We start from the raw sequence: 22,852 nt of genomic DNA, 5'->3' as shown, positions 1-22,852 counted from the left end.
CACTCCATCTGTTGGACAGTGAATTTACTGTTCTAAATTGTGAACAGATTCCCCAAAGTGATCTGTGATAAAGGAGTTTCCTAGATGAAAAGCCACATATATATTTTATAAATAAAAAAGGTCAAGGAATTGATAAATGGTGTGAACAGAGTTTTTCTTAAGTTCGAAGCTGACCTGAATTAATTAATGTTTTTCTTTTCTTTAGGTCTTTTGGTGTCAAACTCTACAAATGACAAACTTCCTAATTCAAATTTTAAAAAAATAATCAGGGAATGTTTTAGAACTGAGAGGAAAATCACAGGCACAGATTTTCATATGAATTTTGGAATGTCTACAATTAAGCACCACTCGGTAGTGATGTTTGCACTTCTCTGTTAAATAATGAGGAAATGAAACCCGTGTGCCCTCAGTCTCTCGTGGTGACTCCTGTGGCATGTTGAGAAGTCATAATATTTGAAAAATAATAGACACAGATTTAAGAAATGGACAACAGTTCTCTGTAGATGTTTATTCTAATTACAGTAACAAAAACCTGTGAAGTCCCATATTTTAATGTACAGGATATATTTTGCCATATAAAATACAATTTACAGAAATTTCTATCAAGTAAACCTAAACAAACACACTTTTTTTGCATACTTTTATGTATGTCTTTAAATTAGAAACATCTCATTAGGGAAAAAAAAAATCTTACACCATAGTAGATGTCTGCATTTAATACCAGCTCTCTGCATTTTAACATTTTGTCTACAGGTTCCAAACCCCGATGACCATTTCAACCAGCAAATCCTTGGTGTGTAAGGATTTCCAAGATGCACCAATATGAACTGTAAAGTCTGTAGTGAGATACAACGGCATACACTACTTGTCACGTAGTCTTCAAGATGCAAATCTTACAGGAATCTAATTTTACATTTCCAAAACTATTTTATAAAAAATATCAAAATATTTACCCAACTGTTAATCTACACGGTCAAATAAATTAAGAGGGGTATTATTTAATACTTTAGAATTACATGCTTGAAGAACACACGAAAAGTAGCGATGAAATGTATTTCACAGTGAAAAACTTCCCTCTTGAGTCACACCACGAAGTACCAAACTTAATGCAGTTACATCTTCAGTGGGGATTTTATATACACTACCAGCCTAAGTAGGGTCTAACAAAAAAATAGTGACAGGGTTGCTTTTTCTTCAGGAGCAAAACACTTTCAGAATGAAAAGCAAAATCAAATGGGAATATTTCTTAAGTCTATGGTAAAATTCTGCAAAACCAAAACAAACCAAAAAAATATGCTTCACTAAATCAGTTCAAAGTAACAGATTTAGCGGCCTATTTAACCAACTTATTCTTCTTTCCTTTGGTAACCAATTCATTTGTAGTCTTAGCCTTTTTCAAATAAACATCTGATGGTTTAATTTAAAAGTTTTGCTGGTTATCAAGGTGCTACTCTGGTATGTTCTTTAATTACAGATTTGTAAAAATGTGACACTTAAAACCTCTCGGCCTCATGAAAAAATTAACTACGACTTTGTTTCTTTGCTGTACATTTAACAGATGAATTCCGAAACGCAAAATACCTGGATATAAAAAGGAAGATAGTGCACTTGAAGCTTATAAACATTCCGTTTTCAAATCCTCTGTCAGTCACAAGTAATTATTAACACTGTTCTTCTGCAGCCTTTTCCTAAATACACACGACCCTTCTGCTGTAAAATAAAGAAGACAGCAACACTTGGACGCCTTTTTGCAAAGCGTGTGCTGGGGAACAGTGTTGACACCAAAAAAATCACGTCAATGAGATGTAAAGGTATGGCTCCTAAGGTCTGGATTAAATTCTCTTATAAAATTACAATTCAAGTTACTGGAAAACATAACTTTATAATCTTAAAAAGCAATATGCTCTTCTTAGACTTTTTTCCATTTTGGTACTGTAAATGGAAATTTAAAGATGCAAGTAGAAAAAAACCCAAAATTTCAGTCCAGGTAATGCTGTGAATTTTTATAAGAAAAACATTATGCACAAAATGCAGCAAGTGAAAGTCCAGTATATTCTTGCCTTTTGTCTACTTGAGTATTTTCATTCACAGTTGTTCAAAAATTGCTAATTTGTCCATACATTTTGTAAGGCTAGTTGTACAACGGCATTTTTGTAAAGGTGAGAATATACAGTATATACAGAAGATGCCGACTCAGTCCTTGCTGTGTTGTAAAAAGTCTATTATTTATGGGAAATACACGATCAGCCCTATTTCTATGACTGATTAGTGGAAGATGAAGCCTCCGTTTCTGTTGGCTTCGGAGTTTCCTTCGGTGTTTCTGGCTTCGTCTCTTTCCCAGTTTCCCTACTCTTGCTCCGATCTTTGCGATCTTTTCCTCTGTCTCTGTCCCGGTCTCGATCTCTCTCTCGATCTCTGTCTTTTTCCCTGCTGCGATCTCGGTCTCTGTCACGGTCTCGGTCTCTGCTCCTTGATCGGTCTCTGTCACGTCTCCTGTAGGATTCTCTGTCCCTGGTTCTTGTTCTCTCTCGGTCTCTGTTTCTTTCCCATTCTTTACCCCGCTCCGAATCCTTATCTCTGTCTTTGTTTTGGTTTCTGTTTTTGTCCCACTCCTTGTCTCTGTGTCTCTCCCAGTCCCTGTCTCTATTCCAGTTTCTGCCACGGTCTCTTTCCCAAGGTCTGCCATGTTCTCGCTCCCTTCGTCTTTCCTCAAAGGGTCGACCTTGTCGATTATCTGCTTGCTGAGGCTCTGGCTGATCTAAAGCCTTGTCTTTATTTCCTCCCTCGTATCTCTCTCTCTGTCTCCCTTCAAATGTCTGGCCTCTAAATTCAGGATTTTTGCCTTCTCGGAACTCAGGTGCTGACCACTGTCCTTCCGACTCAGATCCTTGTCCGGAAATATTGGGAAGAGACGCAGGCGGTCCAGCTTCCTCCCACATCTCTTTTCTGTGGGATGGTGGATGGCTTGGAAGGTCCAGGAGTGGTCTTGGGGTTGACTTCATGCCTTGCGGTGACTGACCTTGGAAATGAAATCTAGAAGGGGGAGGCTCATTTTCCTCTGGAAACATTGCAGGTGCGGCTCCTCTTGGTCCTCCAAACTGGAGTGGGGCTGGACCTCTCTGGTTGGCAAATCTGGGTGGTGGACTCCCTCTCCGTTCTTCAAATGGCTGTGGCAAAAGTCCTCTTGGACCAGGCATATGATTTGGAGCTGGACCTCTCTGCCCTTCAAATTGATTGGGGTGAGGCCCTCTTGGTCCCCCAAAGTGACTTGGGGCTGGACCTCTTGGCCCTCCAAACTGAGGGCCTCCTCTCTGTCCTTTAAATGGAGCTGGTGAGGGTCGTCTTTGACCTCCAAAAGGAAAAGGCGAAGGTCCTCGGTTTCCCATAAACTGAGGTGGATCTGGTCCTTCGAACTGTCCTGGCGGCCCCATCATTTCATTATATTGGGAATCTGAGAATTCTCTTTGTTCCATGTGAGGTTCCCTATGATCTTCAAACTGAGATGGTGACATTCCTCTTGGAACACCATGATAAGAAGGGGCCGGGCCCCTATTATCACCAAAAAGAGATGGTGGTCCATGTTGTGTAGAAAATAAAGAAGGAATAGGACCCTTTTGACCTCCAAATCTTCCAGAGGGAGGTCCTCTTTGCCCGTCATTATTTGGAGAACCATGCTCTTCAGAGAACTGTGGTGCTGGTCCTCTAAAATTAGGTCCAGGAGGTCCTCCGGGTGCGTTGAGCATCAGCGATGGTGGAGGCCCACCTTTCTGCCCAGACAAAGGAAAGGAAGGTCCAACTCTGTTTTCTTCAAAGTGCTGTGGGGAAGGTCCACCCTCACTCTGAACTGATGGAGGTTCAGTTTGTTCTATAAACTGATGAGACTGAGGATTTCTCTGTTCATCATATTGCATGGATGAAAGACCTGGGTCAAAGTGACCAGCTGCCTGTTCCTGAGAAGTAAACATTGCATTTGAAAAAGAATCCCTTCCCATTAGTTCCTTTGACTCATTCGGCCATGACATTTGATGCATATCTTGCAAAGACTGACTGCCATTTGATGTGGAGAAATTAGGCTGGAAAGATGTACTTGGAGGTGTTGGAAGCAGCACTTTACGTAAAGGTTTGGATGTAGAAGGTTCTCCAGAAGCTGTTTGACTCATGTTTTCCACATTAACTTGAGCAGTGTTTTCAAATTTGGTATTAGATGCCTCTTTCTGGGACACCGTAGAAGACGTTTCACTTGAAACCCAGTTATCACCACTAAAACCAGGCTGAGCAGCAGAAACTAAGGTTTTATCTTCCATACCAAGGGAAGTCTGCAAAGCATTTGGGAAACTTGCTGGAGCCATTTCAATGGTAACTGTCTCATTCTGTACCACCTGTGGCTTTATTCGAGAATCAGCGTTGTCATTAGTCTCTGTCGCCATCCTTCTGGCTTGCCGAGGGTCTCTGTTCTGCCTTGGGTCACAGCCCTGGTTTAAAACTTGAGCTTGCTGATTTAAAGATGAAGGTAAATCTACTTTTTGCATAGCCTGCTGGTCCTGATGGAATAATTCAGCCTTTATTAGAGAAGATTTTGGTGGTGGTGACATCAAAGCATCAGACACTGAAAAATGAGCCATCGAAACACCAACAGCTGCTCTTTGTTGTCTGAGGGCTTCTTCTTGTTCCTCTAGTTGTCTTTTCTGTTCTTCTATTTGTTTGTTTAATTCTTCCAGCATTTTTTGCTGTTCTACCAAGGAGGAGGATGCAGATAAATCAGGCACATATGAAGCGGATGTTTCTGAAGAACTGCTTTTAGTGTCTGTATACATTTTGTTAGGTAAATCATCAACAGTCACTTTTGCTTCTTCCAGGATAGTTTCATCTTCTGGATCGTAGGCCTCATCCTCTAGTTCTGCTGTGTTAGATGGCTTTTCCACATTATATCGTTTCTCACTTTCACCAGTCTGCATTTCAAAAGCTTTCTCCGGACCATATTCTTCTTCAGGATCATAGGGTCTGTCGTCCTCCTCCTCTTCTATAGCTTTGTCTTTTGACATCTGTCCGAACTGTTGCACGATAGGATCTAACAAAGGAACAGCTGACATTCCTCCGTCAGAAGCAGCTTGGCCTTCCTGATTTGAAGACTGGACAGTTTCAGAATCTTTAGCAAGAGGCTCAAAAGTTTTCTTTTTGCCAAAAAGCGTCTGCAGGATGTGCTCGAGAGGTGTGGCAGTTTTGGAGGATGAAGAATGTGTAGCAGTAACGCTTGCAGAAGCAGCAGTTGAAACTGGGGGTGCTACTGTAGTTGTGGTTCCACTTTTAATCGAGGACAGTATTTTTAATACTGAAGGTGTAACTGCTGAGGTGTCTGGAATGGGAAGCGGAGGTGGAGGTGGAGGAGGAGATCCAGGTGGTGTCGTACTTACAGTTGAATCTCCTGAATAAATAGAGTATTTTGGAGCTTTCTTCTCTTGCGAAGCAGCTAGTGGCCCTTTAGAGAAGAGTGACATTTCGGTTTCCTCATGTGCTTGAATTCTGCTTCGCTTTTCCTCTATCTTTTCCGTTTCAATGCCAGTTGCAGGACGTTTCCCTTTCTGACAGATAACCAATCCAAGAATTAAATTGGGCCGAGATGACTCAAGACCTGAAAGGAAACAGAAAGATTGTATATGTAAAAACCAAATTTTTAATTATGCTTTCAGAAGAAACTTATTATTTTATATAGTGGCAGCTACAAAAGTCATAAATATAACAGTTCTTCTAAATTCCATTAGATGACCTATTGGCAATTTTCAGTAGTCCATAAGCATACACATCTATGTTTCTTTACTTTTTATATATATTTGTAGATACTAAATAATGTTTTCATTCCTTCCTTGATATTTTTAATAAAAGGTCGAAGAAACAAGTATCATTATTAAAAAGTGTCTCTGAAAATGTTCAAAACCAAATAAGTTTTCATATTTTTTGTACTGTTACATCGGTTTTGGTTTTGTTCAACTGGCCCTACCTCTTCCCCTGAAAAATCATACGTATACTTCTAAATAGTTTGCAAATATGTTGTATACACAGAGATATTGAGAAGTGAGAAAACCTGAGCTAAACATTTCTGTCATAATCTGTGCTAAAAGGCTACATTGGTGTTTACACCAGTCTATAAATATTTTGTCTATCTCTAAGTCAAACAAACATCAGTAATTGCTAAAACGATAACCTCAAACAAAGAGTTTTTGGAAACAGCATTCAAGCTTGTAACCCACTCCCTGTTTATTTTTTTTCCAGCTAGGTATTATTTTTAGAGGATAGAAGCAGAGAAACTCATAACTAACGTAGCAAACAAGCCAAGGGCCACTGGATGTTTGATTTCCCTGGTTGGGGCTGACCCGGGTGTGCAGAGCAGGGGGGGCTGAACCCCCAGAGCAGGATTCCCTTCCATGCTGTAAGACTTTTCTATCAGTAAAAAAAAATTAGTCCTTTGTGAAACCTTCAGACTTGAATTCTTGGAGAAGTCTATCTAAAAATGATGGGAAAGTTTCAGGCAAAACGGAAAAATACAAAGGTCTGTAGGTCTGTGTTACATTACTGTATTTCTTCCTTTTACGTACACAGTTCCCACTGGCACTTCTGGAAGATAAACGTGTCCAGAACGAAGGGCAGGGAATAAATCCTTTAATGTACACTTGGTGGCAAGTGTAGAAAATCCATATAGCAAGGGACTGTTTAACTTGTGGATTTAATGACTTCCACAGGGCCCTCATTTGAGGGCCACTGTCTTTCCCTCCTATGTGCCATTAGTTATTATTTGCATCTAGCCACGAAGCAGTAACAGAGAAACACAAAATTTCAGCGTTACTAAGTGTTGCCAATTTTTTTTTTCATATTTAGAAAAAAAAAAAAAAAGAGGAAAATTAACCAGCTATATTACCAGACCTAAGATTTGCTAATAATTCAGTACGTACAAAAATCTGCCCTATCAGAGGAGTAAGGACTGCTGAGATGTGCAATGAAAGAAGGCAGGACAGGAACAAAACAAATAATTATTTTCAGTTAATCAAAGATTACTCAGAAAGTACCACGTAAATACTTGACTTATCCAAATACTCAATTGCACCCACAGCCTAAAAGCAATTCTAGCAGTTCTGTTCACAATAATTTACTACCTTAAACAAAATTATATTACTATATAAGATCAAGGCACAATTCAAGACAAGCGGGAAAAAACACATTCAAAATTTACAGTCAGAATAGACTCAGTAGTTAGAAATGGTTCACTGTATGTGAATTTATCTTATATATTTTCTTTATCAGCATATGAATAACAGCTCCACACGTGGTCGGTGTTGACCAGTGCAGAGTATCTCACAAATTGGTGTTCATCCAAAAACTCCTAACAGGCATTTGCTGTTCCGCTGTGGTTCAAATACTGAATAATTGAAATGAACAGGTTTCAAAAATCTGTCAGACAGGATATCTGATAAAAAATGACTACTGAAAAATCAGTTTTGAATCCCTGTAAGAAACAGAGATCAAGTCACTAATCAAACCAGTAACATTTTAACACACTTTCAAGATGATACATTCCAGTAGCAAGCTAAGAACATTAGTTATAATTTGTTCAGAGTTTAGTCATCATATAATAAACCCATTAAAACTTCACATTTTAATACTGTAATTTTACACAAATATCAGAAGTTATGTCTAACCTGGCTTTTCCATGCACTCAGTTCAAAGTGATCAAATGCTTCTTTTGAATGGAACACACAGCCAGAGCAGCACGTCAAAGGTCCCTACTCAATATTTATAAATAGGTTGAGTGCCTAATTTTAGGTAATCATGAAACTGTGGGCTGCAGTCTGCAACGATCGCTCACGGACTGTCTTTCACAAGCATTTAAAAAGTGCTGAAAGCTGTGTTGGCACAGTTAGCAGCTTTCGGTGCTAATTATTTATAAAATAGTTATTATACTACTATGTATCTGAAGTCTACGTGCTGGTTTTGTTGAGTTACATCCTGTAACGAAAGCCATTAGAACAGGATATACTAAATACGACTACTGGATGAATATTTTTGTTACCCTTAAATGCATTTTTTTTCATTAAATCAGTTTTACCATATTTCTGCGTATAATGGCCACATCTTACCCTCTCCTCATCAGCTGGAGAGAAGTTCCCTGTACTGGTGAAGATCTTCACCTGATTTCTGTACAGCACTGACAAACCACGGGAACGGACTAAGCATACCCATGGTGGACATTTTTAAGTTGCGGAGACCAATACAAATATTTTCTTTAAATATTAACACCATTTATCTACGTGTCCTAATTAATCCTGTAAGCAACTGACTAATCTAATTTATCTAGGATATAGATCACTTCCTGCATTGTAACGCTGCGGCACCTTAAGGTACCATTGCTGACCGAAGTGGCTGGCACAGAAAATAACGTTCTCCTAGTCCTGCTGCTTTTCGTAATGGTGCCTGCCGAGATCACAGGATCATGGAACGGTTTGGGCTGGAAGGGACCGTAAAGATTGTTTAGTTCCACCCCCCTGCCAAAGGCAGGGACACCATCCATCAGGTGCTCAAAGAGACCTAACAATACAATTAAAATTGTGTTCTATATGTTGCCATTTTTAATAGCATTCTAAACAGCATGAGATTTCATGCCTTTAAAAAACCCCACACTTCTTACTGTAAACTACCAAAAGAGATATTTAATTCGTGGAATCCTTTTCTGGTTTATTAAAATGATTTTAACTATGTAAGATCTATGTTACATTCCTACCATTGCTGCTAAATCCCATAATAAACCACTCTATTGGTAATTAAGGCTGATTATACTATTTTTTACAAAGTGATTTAAGACCTACACACAAAAGTGCTAAATAACCCAAGTGTGTATGTGACAGACAAGTAAATTCACATACAGTAAACCATTGCAGAACAGCCTACTGGTACATCAAATCTGGTAAGAAATGTTTGAGATGAATTAAATATAAATATGGATAACCTTCCATTTTCCTCTATTTTAAAATCACCCACGTCAAAGTTTTTTGTAGATCTTCTAGGTACTAGCACAGTTCAGAAGTCCTCAGTAGTGTTTCAAATCCAGTCCATCAGAAAAGAGGAGAAATTCGTAACCCATACGTGCCTGATGAACTGGTTGATACAGCTGGAATATCCTCTAACCAGGATTTCTGGAGTGGCAGGTGTTTAGTGTCCTTTCCCTCCCCCCCATCCAGTCATATTTATCAAATCATCTCAAGCCATCTAGAGCACAATGCTTTGAGTCCTCACTCAGCTCTATTGGAAGGTACACGATTAAATTTAAGGAGACAATGACCACTTTCTGTAAAATATTTTTATTGATTATGAAAGAAAGAAAAGGCGGTAAATTCCATCAGATGTCATTAAAAAGTATGGATTACATCTCTTTCATGCTGTGGTTTTAATACATACACAAGAACAGAAGAACAGCTTACCTGAATTTTTTGCCCCCCCATACGGGATCTGGTTTGAAAATATGACACAACTTGGCACAACTATGAGGTAAAGACTGCTCCAGGAGTTTCCAAGACACATGAGCTGATGGCAGAACTCTAAGTGGGTCTTTTATGGATCTGCTACATCATGTGGCCTCTCTGCCTTTGGAACCTTGTATCTCTTGCTATCCTTTAATCCACTTTGCCTATAAATATGTATTTCAGTTGAAAAACGGACTCATAAAATTTGCCTCCATGAACACCTCCAAACACCTGTATTTCTTCTGAGCAATTCCCTCCAGTTTTGAAAAACTTCTACAATTTCAACTCAACAAAAGCAGGCTGACATTACAATTACCTCTACCAATACTTGGTAGAGTTTGTCTACATTTGTCAACCCTTCAATCAAAGATCTAAGTTTCATCTGACAGGAAATCTATAATGGAAAGCAAAAGGAAGTATAAAAAGGAAAGCTGGTATTTCTACAGGATTGCAAGTAAGCAACGATTAGGTGGGTGCCTCCCAAAAGCAGGTTATTCGCTACTCCAGCAAACACCTGCAGACATCTACAGCTGATTCCACGGCCAATCCCATTCTTGTGTTTTACTACCCAGGAAGAAGAGTATTTATTTTGTTCTAGCTGGAAGAACTAGTCCATGAGTTAAGGCTCTTTGCTTACATCCCTGTGCCAGAAGTGTTTTGCATTTAGTGTTTTCATTTCTTGGCTATGAAATGGGAATGACACGTTTTGCCTACCTTTCAACAATTCAGTAAGTTAAAGACTATGAGGTGCCCAGATTCAAAAATTATTATAGACTATGTGATTAATGTAGATTGCAATAATCCTGCCATTTTAGACATAGCCTAAAAACAATGACGTGATTGTGCATTGTCCAAGGACAGATAAGACAGACTTGAAGTGTATGAGAAAAATCTTATCTGAGGATGCAGAGCAAGCGCCCTTTGCAATGTCATGCAGGAAGGGAGAGCATTTTACTAATGATGTATCGCTTGTTGCTGTTCCAGTCATATGCTACTAAAATGTGAAAACCTGGTCTGTACGCTCTTACTCCTGAATATCAGCTCTGAGAATGTTTTATTGAGTTTAGTCCTGAACTTGTATTTGGGGCGTAGATGACAGTCAGCTTCTCAAAAAGGTCAGCTCCTTTCACGTTTGCTGTTTCATACTTACCGTTTAATATTTTGCAAACCACTGTTATGACAACTGTAACCTGTAGTTCTTCATCTTCTCAATCTGTTATTTTATATAAAACCCCAGATGCTTATTTGGAAACCAAGCATATGCAGCTCCTCCCATCCTCAGATGAAGATGACTTCAAATTTTGTAACAGGGGGGTGTTTTATGGCTGAATTAATTTTCAGTTCTTCTGTCACCATGTTCAAGGCACAAACATGGAGCAAACTCAAGCATTAGTTCTGGGAATTTTATCTAAAAATAGAAGATTATAATATAACCTGCCTATCCCACCTACTAGCCCTAAGGAATGTGGATCCCATTCCCCCACAACAAAGCGATTTTCAGAAGTCAGTGATTTGGGTAGAGTTTGTACCACCTAGAACAAAACATTTCTAACACCTTGTGCACCATGAGAGTTACCATGAGACAATGACAACACAGTGAAGCCACTGGAAATGTTACCTTTGTCTTCATAGATTTCTTGACTCCTCTGTGGACCAAGTCTCCTGCTTGATTTAAGTGATGGTGAATGGATTGTAAGGGCCCAGGTTTTGTGGATTTATGGGTTGCTGAAGATGGGGTGGGGGGTTTTCATTGTTTTTTTAATATAGTGGCTGTTCCACATACTTGACTTTACAGGTAAACTTCTCCTCCTAATAGTATTTAAGCATCTCATTGTAAAGGCTACGTAAATGTCAGATAATTTTACCTTGAAGCAAGTTAGATTTCCAATTTTTCCCTATTTACTTACTTTAAAATTGGTTTTATACAGAAAAATTTAATAATGCTTACATTAAACATTCCACAACAACTCGTCTCAGATTGACTTTTGGTTTGTGATTTTTCCCTAGCATTTAACCTCCCCTGGTTTGTGCTTACCTGGGCCCTCGAAGGGCAAGAGTTTGGAAGGAATTGGGTCCTTAGAACTCAAGGGGATCAGGTAGAGATCCTTGATATGTCTGTTGTTATTAGCTACAACACCAAACCGACCACGACTGCTAAAATAGGAGTAGAGAGAGATATAGGCAACTTCTTCTTCTTCTGTTGCAGGATGGAAACGAATCAAACACAATTCCTGTAATACAAAAGCAAAGTGGAAAAAACGCAACCTGTAACATAGCAGCAAATAAAATAGTAAAGGGCAAATTCCAGGGGTAAAAATAAATTCGACATTTATCACTCCAACTATGTTTTCTAGGCAATACTCTGGCTTTGAGTTCAATTTGTAATGTTAAAACAGAATTAGGTTTGTCATTTTCAGAAACACAAATTACTTGTGTATCTTACAAACTAAACATCTTGAGGCTCAAATTAATTACGAAAGAAATTGAAAAGTCTTAGTTTTATGATTATATCTGTATACTGTGTCCTTTTTTCACTTCTGAAGTGAAAATAGTATATAGTAAAATCTATTACATACATTTAATAAGTTCCTTTTCTTTAAAAATTTCAATCTTCAATACTGAATAAATAGATTATTTATGTTCAATCATCACAAATGAATAAACAGTATGAAGATTTCAAGCGATCTACAGCTCAATAAACATGTTTCTTCAATAAATCAAAATTACAAAGGAATAAGTAGTGTCGGTAGTTTTCCAGGTGTGATCTATATCAGGCTGTTTACTAATTTATATTATAAAAAGTTGGCATTTAAATTGCTGCATTTTTCTTCTGAGTTTTGCAAAGGATTTTAAGTGAATACCTTAGAAAGCGAAGATTTGAGTTTGCCAACATAATCCCAGACTGTCTTCGGTGAGATCCTCCCACCAATATGAATAGTATCTGGTAAATCCTAAACAAGAAGTATTACACAGTAGTGTGAGAAAAATCAAAAGAGACTTAATATTTAAAAGCAGCGCAGGTTGCCCCATCCCAGCAGCCTAGTGAATAATGCAGTATTTTAGTAAATTTTCATACATTTCTAATTTCAGCCGGGCTATTTCTAAATTTCAAGGTGTTTTACTATGACGTGTTACCACAAGGATACATGGAAGAGAAAAAGCACTCCCCAACAAGGACAGCAGCAAAATGTCTAATAATTCTGTGTGCTCATTATTGGGTTTGTTTTTATAGGGAAGCTGCTATTTGAAATATAGATTTTCTCCACCCTTTCAGTTTCTCGAGTCACATGAATTCCAGTGAACTCCCTGTCACAAGGACAGTGAAACCCATTTTAGCGAACTACCAAAAAGCACCAACCCTACTAATGAAAGTCCTAAAACATACACTTGTGTTTGAAACTTCTAACAGTCACATAAAATGCACTTATTCAGAGAGAAAAAAAAAGGCTTATTAATTTTAGCATAAACCTGTATACTATCTTGTTATTTAAACGTACACCCTCCCAGAATAATATCATCCAACTGATTGATTTGCAAATTAGTAAAAAGGATGATATTTCTAATACATAGCCAAAACAAACTTTTGCAGTAGATCACATCAGTGACCCATCTAGTGTGAGAACAGAGCAAGACATTTGCTTTAAAATACTGTCTCTCAAACTTCTTTTCAAAAAGTGAAGCTAAAATAAAGGTACTACTCCATATTAGATCCTGACACATATAAATATGTCTAAAGACATGAAAATTCTTCACAAATTTGTGAGGAATTTTTAGAAAGCTTTTTTTTTTTTTCTTTTCTTGAGCTACTTTTCCTATTACTCAAGGGATGCCATTTCCCCACTGTGACAGTTTCAATATTAGAACATACAGCGACCCCAGCCTTTCGAGCAACAGGAACTACAGTACAGATTGATTCTAAACACAGAAACACGTCAGTGCTGACCTCACTAAGATAATCAAAGCACCCGGACACAGGATATGCTTTAGTGACAAATTTGGCCACACTTTGCATGTTAATAAATCCTTTCCAAATTGTGTTGAGACGAGAGAGGAACAGGGAAGTGTCACTGTCTTGAGGTGAGCGTGGCTCTGCAACACTGCAAAACAAATCCAAAACAGAGAGGTTACAAAATACAAACCAGAATGGTCCCTTCTTTTTTCTTTTCTTCCCTCCTCCTATTGATCAAGTCCTTTATTTTAAACAAATAACAGAATTTTTACTAAATGTTTTGTTGATGTTTTCCATTAATTTGGTATTAGCGAAAAAAGCAAGGAGTAATGGAAAACAAACTTGTAGCTGCAGACAGGCAAAAAGATGCCAAAAGAGAGGACTTTGAGGAAATTAGGTTAGCACTGTAACTGTTGTGATCCTGATTCTTTAACAAACTAATCTGAATTATACATTTCCCATTAATTGAGTCAACAGTATGCACCTGAGATTCTCAAGTAATAGAATTTGCTCTGAATAAATAATGCTCCAGAAATTTTACCAACTAGAACAGGTAAATGAGGAGATAGTAAATTAAAAATCTGAATCAGGTTATCTGAACTTTAAAGTTGAACATGCCTTTTGATTGTGGGGAGGGGAATGGGACATATTAAGATAAAACATTAAAGATTCATCAGCTTGGCTTACTATCAAATGTACGCACTTGATATTGGGTGACTGATGAACCGCTAAGTATCTTGGATCTGGTGAGGATGATGGTTTTGTTAATATTGATTTGGGGATGGTCATTGCTGGTTTGGGAGTCTCCTGTTTTGTTTCCCCTGTTGAAACTTTGTCGGCTGCAGGACCAGAACGCAGGGCTGGCATCACAACCCCCGAGGAGCCACTCATGGCTGTCCTGGGGTCTCTGCCTGAAACCGTCACGGTTGTGACAACTCCACCGGCACAAGAAGCAGGAAAAGCAGGAGGCTCTTCAGGGACAGAAGAATCTGTGTTGTTGTGGCCCTGGGTTGTAGGAACGTAAGTTCTTTCTACGGTTGTCTGAGAAATTGTTTCTGCTGCCGGTGCAACTTCAGTTTCCATCGCGTTTTCAGGAACGGCCTCTTTGGCAGGTTCTGCTGGTGGGGATGGTGCAGAACTTTCATACTTCGGCTGAACTTCGGGTTTTGATTTCGACTCCGCCTTTTTAGCAGGAACCGCTGACTTTATCTTCTTAGGTGGTACCTCATCTTCCGAGGCTGAAATCTGACCTATATATTTATTTTAAAAGCTTTTGATTACTATTTAACAATGAAATAGTTTGGAAAAGAACAAATAAGGAAACAATACTCTTAACATAACAATTCTTCTACTTTGCACAAAGTCAGCACTGTAGATACCTGTACAGATTTTGCAGTTCAGGTCAAAAAGATGAGCTCGATGTTGACTTGTTGTATCCTTCAACATACTGCTAAAAACATCCAGAGAAGGAGCACTGTTTAAATTCGGTGCACTTCGAGATGACTCTTGCTGCTCCTAAAAGTGAATAAATACAAAAAATATTCCAGTTGATCATTAATTTCAACCATAAAAAAATACTTCGGAAACTGTTAATTAACTTCAGTTCTTTAAAAAAAGATTAAAGGCCTTAGTAAAAGCATATCAAGTCAGAGTTCTCAAAAATTATTTGTCCTCATTTCATTCCATGATGTTCTGGATAGCGAATGTTCAGAAATAAAAGATTTCTCTGTAAATAGCAGCAAGGGCTGAAAAATACACACCATTTTAGATATGCATGCAAAGTACACCTATCATTTGGTTGTTGCATTCCTTCAAACTAAAAGGAAAAATGCTCATAGCACACCTACTCGCTAATAATATCCTTACAGTTCATTGAACAATCTGCATTGCTGATCTATCTCTCTCGATGGGTTCACGCTGAAGCAACAGCCAATACTTACATCAGAATCAGACACTGGCGGAGAATCTTCCATATTCACAGCTGGCACATGTTCCCGTTTTACAGCTGTTTTCTTGATTTCATGAGATTTGCTTCTTGACTCTATCATCTGAAACAAAAACATTTTGGTAAAAAGTCCACATATGTATTTTATAATTTTATTCCATGATTTGTTATCATTTGGCTAGTGGCAGAGAAAAACTATACCGAACCTGAACATTATTAGTATTTCATTAGGAAGAAAATGGTGCATTAACATAATACGGGTGGCAAGGGCTGGAAAACTTGCTCTTAATTCGGGAAAATAAAGTTACTTACTGCCTTAGCTGGTTTCTCTTTCCATACAGATAGTTCTTTAGATAAAAGTTCTTCTGGTTTCATTCTCACTAGTTTTGACAGCGAGATTTCCTCCCGAAGGACACGATGAAAAAGTCCCTGAAAACAAACCACACTTTGTTGCTATAGTGAAGAGAACCTGTGTGGGGAACTAACAAGACTTGTAGCACTGAACAGGCAAAACCTGTTCTAGTTTCTTAATTCCTTATTAAAAATACTGGCTACTTATAAGCAAATTTGGAAAGCTGCAGCAACCATAAGGATGAAATAAACACGAAGTACAAATTTTCCTCGTTATCATCAATAACTATCAATACAATTGAATAGGAATGTCAGAAGTTGATCAGCCACTCTCCTATTTCATATCTATTGCAGAATTTTTTTAAAAAGTTTCAAGTGTTCTCTAGTGAATATTTTCATCTGTATCAGCATCTATTTTTTCTTTTAAATCACAAATATGGCCATGTACATGGGCAGCATTCAACACATCCTACAGATTGTCACGAAAGGATAAATCAATAAAGTCTGAATTTATTTTAAGAAAGCCATTCTGTTAATAAATATTTCACACCAAATGCCCAAACTTAACAAATACACATGACCAACTAAAGTAGACTTTGAACTCCTACTTGGGTAAAAAATTTTTTTGAAGATTCGAATGGCTTTGGAATAATATTTTATAATTCGTAAGTCTCTATCTCGAAACTCTTAATGTTGAGGTGGCAGTTTGACATATCATTAAAAACCAGCAGTATATTTCAGTATATGTTTACTGTTTAAGAAAATTCCAAACCTGGTTTTTGGGGTCCTTGAGATTGAACATGATGCTACGGTATTTACTCTTGTATCTGTTGTCCGTAACTTGGAACAAATTAAACATCTCCTTTTCAATATTGAGAGCTACTTTCCCTACTTCACTCTCTGTCATGACCAGATCATCACTATCATTGACTCTGTTAAAAACAAAAAAGGGTACGTGCATTTATGTTAGGCATGAATCTTCAGGCACATTCATCAAACGAACGTTTCAGAGGAAGGAGCCAACTCAGGCTGCTCCTCGCTCAGGGAGGACTCGGGACTCCTTGAAAAGACGTTGCAAAGCCCAAGTCTATCTCGAGACCTTGAACTCTGAGCTCTGGGATCCTTCCCTGCTGTCCTTGGGCAGCCCAGGCAGGTTTCACAGGGGTTTCTCTGTTGTAATGATACACGAGAGCCCAAACTCTCGACTTTTAGTGCCACATTCTCCCCTGCCAACAGCATTTCCATTTCAGAGGCGATACCAGAGTGCACTGCTCTACAGTCAGTATTGCTGGCTGGCACTAGCTTAATATGCCTTGGGGGTTTGTTGTTTTTTATGTTGGGAGGGAATCCCTACTTCAGCAAGCCATTAACCTTTCATTATGATATTTCGTATACTGTGTTCCCTACAACCTACACATCTCTGAGCACGGCCATCGCCAGATTTTAAACCTCCAGAGCACCTGCATTATAAAGGCTTTTATGCTGTAATTTTATTTCTCAGCTGTATCTGCCTCAATATAAATGGAATAGTGATGTTTATTTTTAAAGGCTTTTTCACATGCACATATATTTTATTTAATATAAACCTGAATGCCAATTATACTTGTAATTTTGTAGTATAAATTCAATCCTTCAATATCCCTTATCAAGAAGTAAAGAGCACGCCGCAAGCTAAACATTTACTTCTAGTTGTAGCTTCCTATATAGAGTAAGTACTTTGAATTCCCACCTCTTCCACAAAATTTCTTTTAGGGACCGTCGAATATTTTGTCGAATCTGTGAGTTGGGTTGTGACTGGACAGGGTTGGCTGATGCTTTGGCTTGATTACTTCCAGACGCGGCAGAAACGGAAGATGGTGAAGGCTTTTTAAGTCCTCCACCCAAACCGAAAGATGTGGCTGGTTTTTTGGAAACCGATGAGCCGTGAGAAAGAGTTGAATGTTTGGAAGGAACGATGCCTGATGAGGGAACACTGCCTGATGGATGGACACTGCCTGGTGAAGTCCAAGGTTTCTTGGGAATTATAACTTTGAAACTTCCAGCAGAAGGTTTAAGTGGTTGCTTTGCTAGTGATGTGTTAGAGAAGGACGGGGACTTCTTGGAAGGAAGGTTTTTAGTAAGAGAAGGCGTCTGTTTCTCCATTAGAGATGCAACAGCTTTCTTGGATGCTGACTCTGCTCTATCCTCATTCCTTTTCTCTTCCCTTTGAGCTGTTAAAACAAAGAGGGTAACACAATATTAAAGGCTTAACTTTATAACTTGCTATTCATGAAGACCAGGTACCAACTTATAAAGAAAAGACTGTGAAATAACATCTCCAGAGAATAATTATTCAAGTAGGCAATTTAAGCTATTTACTTTCACTTAAAAGTAATTTTAAAAACCATGCAGAGGTTGACACAGCTTTTTTGAAGAAATTTGTCTTTGATCCTTCAGAGTATTTTGTCTGACATGCCAACTAAAGAGTTTTAAAGAGTTCCACTTTGGCTCTGAAAGCTGAAAATTGTATTTACAATCTACTAAAGAAAACTGAAAAAAAAAAAAAAGGCACCACCTTCAAAGATTCCTGAGTGAGATTTCAGGGATTTCATGGTGAAGCTTCAAAAACACCCCAAACTTTCACACATTAAAAAACAAAACCCATAAACAATACAACCCATATTTTACCTTTAAACAGAAAAATTCTCATAGCATCTTAGGGAACCAGTTTATTCCAGAGACTGAGCCGATGATAGAGTCCGTAATTTGAAACTGCATTAAGTTTAGGATTACTGAAGTTTAATAAACCCTTTCACACAGATTTTTCATTTTAAAGAGCAGGCAAAGACAAACTACATAGGAGAGAAGTTGCTTAAAATATTTAAATACATAATCTACTTAGTTGCTAGCATGAATACCATAGTGATGACATTGCCATAAACTAATATTGGATGTTCTTATTCGGTTCCTAGCTAAATTCTAGATTTATAGAATAATTAAACACTAATATTGCTGCTCAGGCTATGGCCATTTAATTCCCAAACTATTCCTTTCACAATATTCAGATTCTGCATTTAAATATTTTTCCTGATATTAACAGAATAATTCATACACGTCATACGTAAGAAAATTCACGAAGTATAGATAACGGCTCCAGTTTTCACGCATGTTAAAGTTACACTTGCACAGGACTTTAACAGCAAGTATTTCTTCACATCGGATTTAATTTGTCCACCTTCTGGCATTGACAGGAACAATTCAACACAGCAAAAAGAGCCAAAACCAAAACCACACACACCCCCCCAGCAAACAAAACATAATTTACAAGACACTACAGCAGACTAACGCTGGCACTTTTATCCTGACAGCTCAAACACGGAAGGGTTCTGATGGAAACGACCAAAATCAACTCCTGAAATGCAATTGTTCCAATGAGAAAAGCCAAGTTTTCTCCCATGCCTTTTTTCTCACATATCTGTAGATAACCACTGACCAGCTAGCAAATCGATTTCTAATCTGATGTTTTTAGCTAGTGAAAATTGTAGATGAATTAGCCCAGAAGCCCTGGTTGCAAAATGCAACTTTCCAGGGAAAGAGCTGGGAATTACTTCAAATAACTTTACCAAGAACTAAAAGGTCCCTCTTCACCTTCCACCTCTGCTATAACAAGAGCAGAAATTACTAGAAAGGGTCAAAATTGCCCAGTCTGTTCTGAAATGGACTTGAAGGGGATGAACCACTCCTGTGAAATCTGGTTCAAGAAATCCCACAAATCGGCATGAGCTTCCAATTGAAACATCCCTCAAAAATCAGGGGAGATTTGAAATGTTAAAGAGAAATAAGGTGATACTCTCTCATTTTGGGAGGAAACAGCCTTGTAACCCTTCTCCATAACATTCAGGTACCGCCGGAATGTCACCACGTGCTTGCAGCAGAAAGGCGCTTCTAACCCCAGCTTCTTACAATGGGCTCTCACCGCTGGCAGTTTTACCACAAATACAGAAACTAGTGGTTAAGATCAACTAAGAAATGATGCTGTACTTGAACTTCTGTAAGGCTCAGTATGGGGTTGTGTGCTGCTTCTGCTGGAAAACACAGAGGAGCCAAAACACCCAGAAACATATGTTTATCCTGATTTTTTTTTTTCTAGACGCATTTGACAAGTAGACACCTTGAGGATTTTTTCGGAGATTCAGCTACTTAAAGCTTAAACCAAAACCAGCTGCTGTAATACATTAAGTAATTTCAAAGAACATGAAGGGGTTTTTTTGAAAGTAAATTAGTATTCTCACACTATTCCCACTGGTCCTGGTTACTGTGAGATCCCTCCTGTGTGACCCACAGCATCTTCTCATCTGTCTGTCCATCCCACCCTCTCTGTCTCTCTACCCCGGTTGTCAGAGGCTTTGGCAATCCCAGGAGCGAGAAGGGGGATCGGGGAATATTCCTGATGGTTTGGTCAAATTCAGCACCCAGAACATAACAGAGGGAAAAAGCCAACCTCTTTTAATAGCCTTGAATCAAGAGGTGAATATCCAAAATGCACACACTGATAACACTGCAGGAATTACTCTACTTCCATTCTCTTTTTCCTGGTTTATTGTGTGTTCTGCACAGAACTGTACCTTGTCAGGCAGGTGGGACAGAAGGACGTTTCTGTGACTTGTCATGGAAAGGCAGGACAGCACAGCTCGGGTTTCAAAACGATGACAGTAAAATTCAGTTCTCAGTGCTAAGACATTTAGTTATTTTGGTTTACAGCAGAAGTACAAAATGTGAAACTCTAATTTTGTATTTAATTCTCTATATGCTATCTTTTTAGCGATTAGTTCAAATTAGTTAACAAGAACTACATTGAAAAACTACAAACAGCACAACCAAGATGTTTTGTGTCAATCAGATGTATGTATGAGAACTATATGCACAGCACAAACCTTTCTATCTTACAGCTACATCATAGTAAGAAAATGTGTAAAATAAATAAATGTACTAGTATGAAGGTAGATTGAAGTTCCCAGGGTTGAAGGGCAGCAGAATCAGTAAGTGTCCAAGACGCAGAAGCATCCTTTATTCTGGCAAGTTGACAGCATGACCGTTTAGAAAGGTTTCCAAAATAAGGGGTGTAATTCTGTTTCTTTAGCCAATAATGTGCAAATATTTCATAAGCTTCATAGAAGTTTAACAGTTTCAAACTAGACTACTACTTTATAGCTACTAAAACTGTCTGCCTAGCAGTACTTGTTGAGAAGTTGATGGTACAGATTTTGTACATACTAACTCAGTCACATGGAGGTTATTCAGCACATCTACTAAGTATTTTTGCAAATTTACAGAACACTATTTGAAGGATACTGTCAAATAACGTGCACATTTTGACAAATAATCAAGACTATTTAAATCTAACATATGCAAATGACCTGTGATGGCTGTAGATGAATCTAATCTAAAAAACCTCTTATCCTGACTCTGAGAAGCCAGAATTCTTGTCCTATCAAGTTTTGGGTTTTATTGGCAAGATTAATGTGCTGCCATGTAATTCAGTGGAACCAACTCACTGTGTTGTTACACGGGTCTTGGATCCAAGGTGCCCCAGTACCAGTCGAGCGTGAGGATGGAGCAGGAGCTGTCCCCTGTGCCGCAACACGAGCACCCCAAGCTTACCCTGGCTCCTGATGGGTACGGAACTACGACACGTGCACGTTTGGAAGAGGTAACAGAAATATGTACACTTCTCAGAGAGCTGTACACCAACATAGTGGAGTTTAACTTCTGAACGGATGTCACAGTTGCTCAGTAATTGATGCAAGATACAATGGGACAGGTATTGTCAGACCACGGGTTTCAAATTGCTTGGCCTTGCAGTCCACGAGGACGCGACCCAGTCAATGGCTACTGTACCTACTGGCCACTGGTTTCATACTGTGATGATTCCAGTCCTTTCCATCAGCAGCTCCAGTGTACCTACAATAAATACTCTTAAATTTAAAATAAAAGGATGGAGATGACTGTTGATCATTAGCCTATCCAGCCTAACAGAACGACACAGAGTTTCACCACAGAATGAAGATCAGTGCCAAAATAAGGCATTTAGTGGCTCTTCTGTTCAGCACTTTTGAACGCACAGATGTGCCTCCTTGGCTTGATGTTAGAAAAGGTATTTAAAACAAAACATTAATTACTATTTTCCCCATTTTGTCCTGTGAACCGCTTATTAGAACAGCAACAGGATTCTTATTGAGGGAAGAGAGGCACAAGCTAAAAAGACTGAGAGGTGCAGATGGAGCTAATGAGTCGGCTCCTCTCCAGAAAGAAACCCAGGGAATCCCCTGGCAGAAAAAAAGTGCATTCTATGCAAGGCTTAAGGAACAGCGTTACCACGGTGTGTTCACTACAGACATCACTATCATCTCTCCCACTAGATGCCAACAGACACAGAAGCCGTCCCCTAAGGAAATTCCTCGTGAAGCTCAGCCAAATGTTACGACAGGCAGCTGAGAACAAAACTTCTGTAAGAGGTGGAGGACATAACCACCACATTATCTATTGTGTTACAGAGGGGCCCGTTGAAAACCCGATGGTTACATGTACTTCATTTTGTACATCTCAACATCAATGTTTCAGCACCGTAATGTGGTTGTTGAGGCCCAATTCAAGAACAATTTTCACAGTGCAGTGCTGTTTAATTTTGTGTGGAGAATTTGTGGGACGCACATCTATCATAATCCCTCACCTCACTGGGAGGTTGTGTTTTACACCACCAGCACGGGAATTACCCAAAGGAAACTTTGCTCTTCCTCTGACCTCCTCAAAGTATTTCTGTATGCTGCATTCAAGCCTATTCTGGTTCTTCTCCCTTTCCCCTCCACCAAATCTTTCTTTGGAATAGCTTTAGAAAGCCACTTCAAAAAAGCACCACGAGCATCCCTAGTTTCTGTTTAAACTATCTCATTTGTGACGGGTTATTTTGCTGGAGACATTCTCTAGTTTTATCCAATTTTTAAATACCGGAAAAAATGGGCTATTACTTTTCTATGTAAAGTTTTTAAATTATTCAAACTGCAGTTCTTCAAAGATCTTTAATTTCTTCCTGTAGCTGATGCTAAGTTTTAGAAGATGTGTAGA

General features: G+C 38.7%; 1 protein-coding gene across 1 annotated transcript in view; it reads right to left on the bottom strand.

Annotated features, from left to right (window-relative positions):
- Positions 1–538: 538 nt before the first annotated feature.
- Positions 539–22,852, bottom strand: part of DIDO1 (death inducer-obliterator 1) — a 51,365-nt gene continuing 29,051 nt past the window's right edge. The window contains exons 8-17 of the mRNA XM_065646010.1: positions 17,481–17,961; positions 16,524–16,683; positions 15,713–15,829; positions 15,396–15,503; positions 14,835–14,970; positions 14,159–14,705; positions 13,450–13,603; positions 12,368–12,457; positions 11,542–11,737; positions 539–5,629 (exon numbers count right to left, since the gene is read on the bottom strand). Coding sequence (XP_065502082.1) covers positions 2,256–5,629; positions 11,542–11,737; positions 12,368–12,457; positions 13,450–13,603; positions 14,159–14,705; positions 14,835–14,970; positions 15,396–15,503; positions 15,713–15,829; positions 16,524–16,683; positions 17,481–17,961 — 5,363 coding nt within the window. The 3' untranslated portion in view covers positions 539–2,255. The remainder of the gene's footprint in view (positions 5,630–11,541; positions 11,738–12,367; positions 12,458–13,449; positions 13,604–14,158; positions 14,706–14,834; positions 14,971–15,395; positions 15,504–15,712; positions 15,830–16,523; positions 16,684–17,480; positions 17,962–22,852) is intronic.

This window comes from Caloenas nicobarica, chromosome 15 (assembly GCF_036013445.1).
Source record: "Caloenas nicobarica isolate bCalNic1 chromosome 15, bCalNic1.hap1, whole genome shotgun sequence".
NCBI classification, from domain to species: Eukaryota; Metazoa; Chordata; class Aves; order Columbiformes; family Columbidae; genus Caloenas; species Caloenas nicobarica.
Note: the sequence above shows the minus strand (reverse complement) of the source record. Positions and strands in the feature narration are given on the sequence as shown.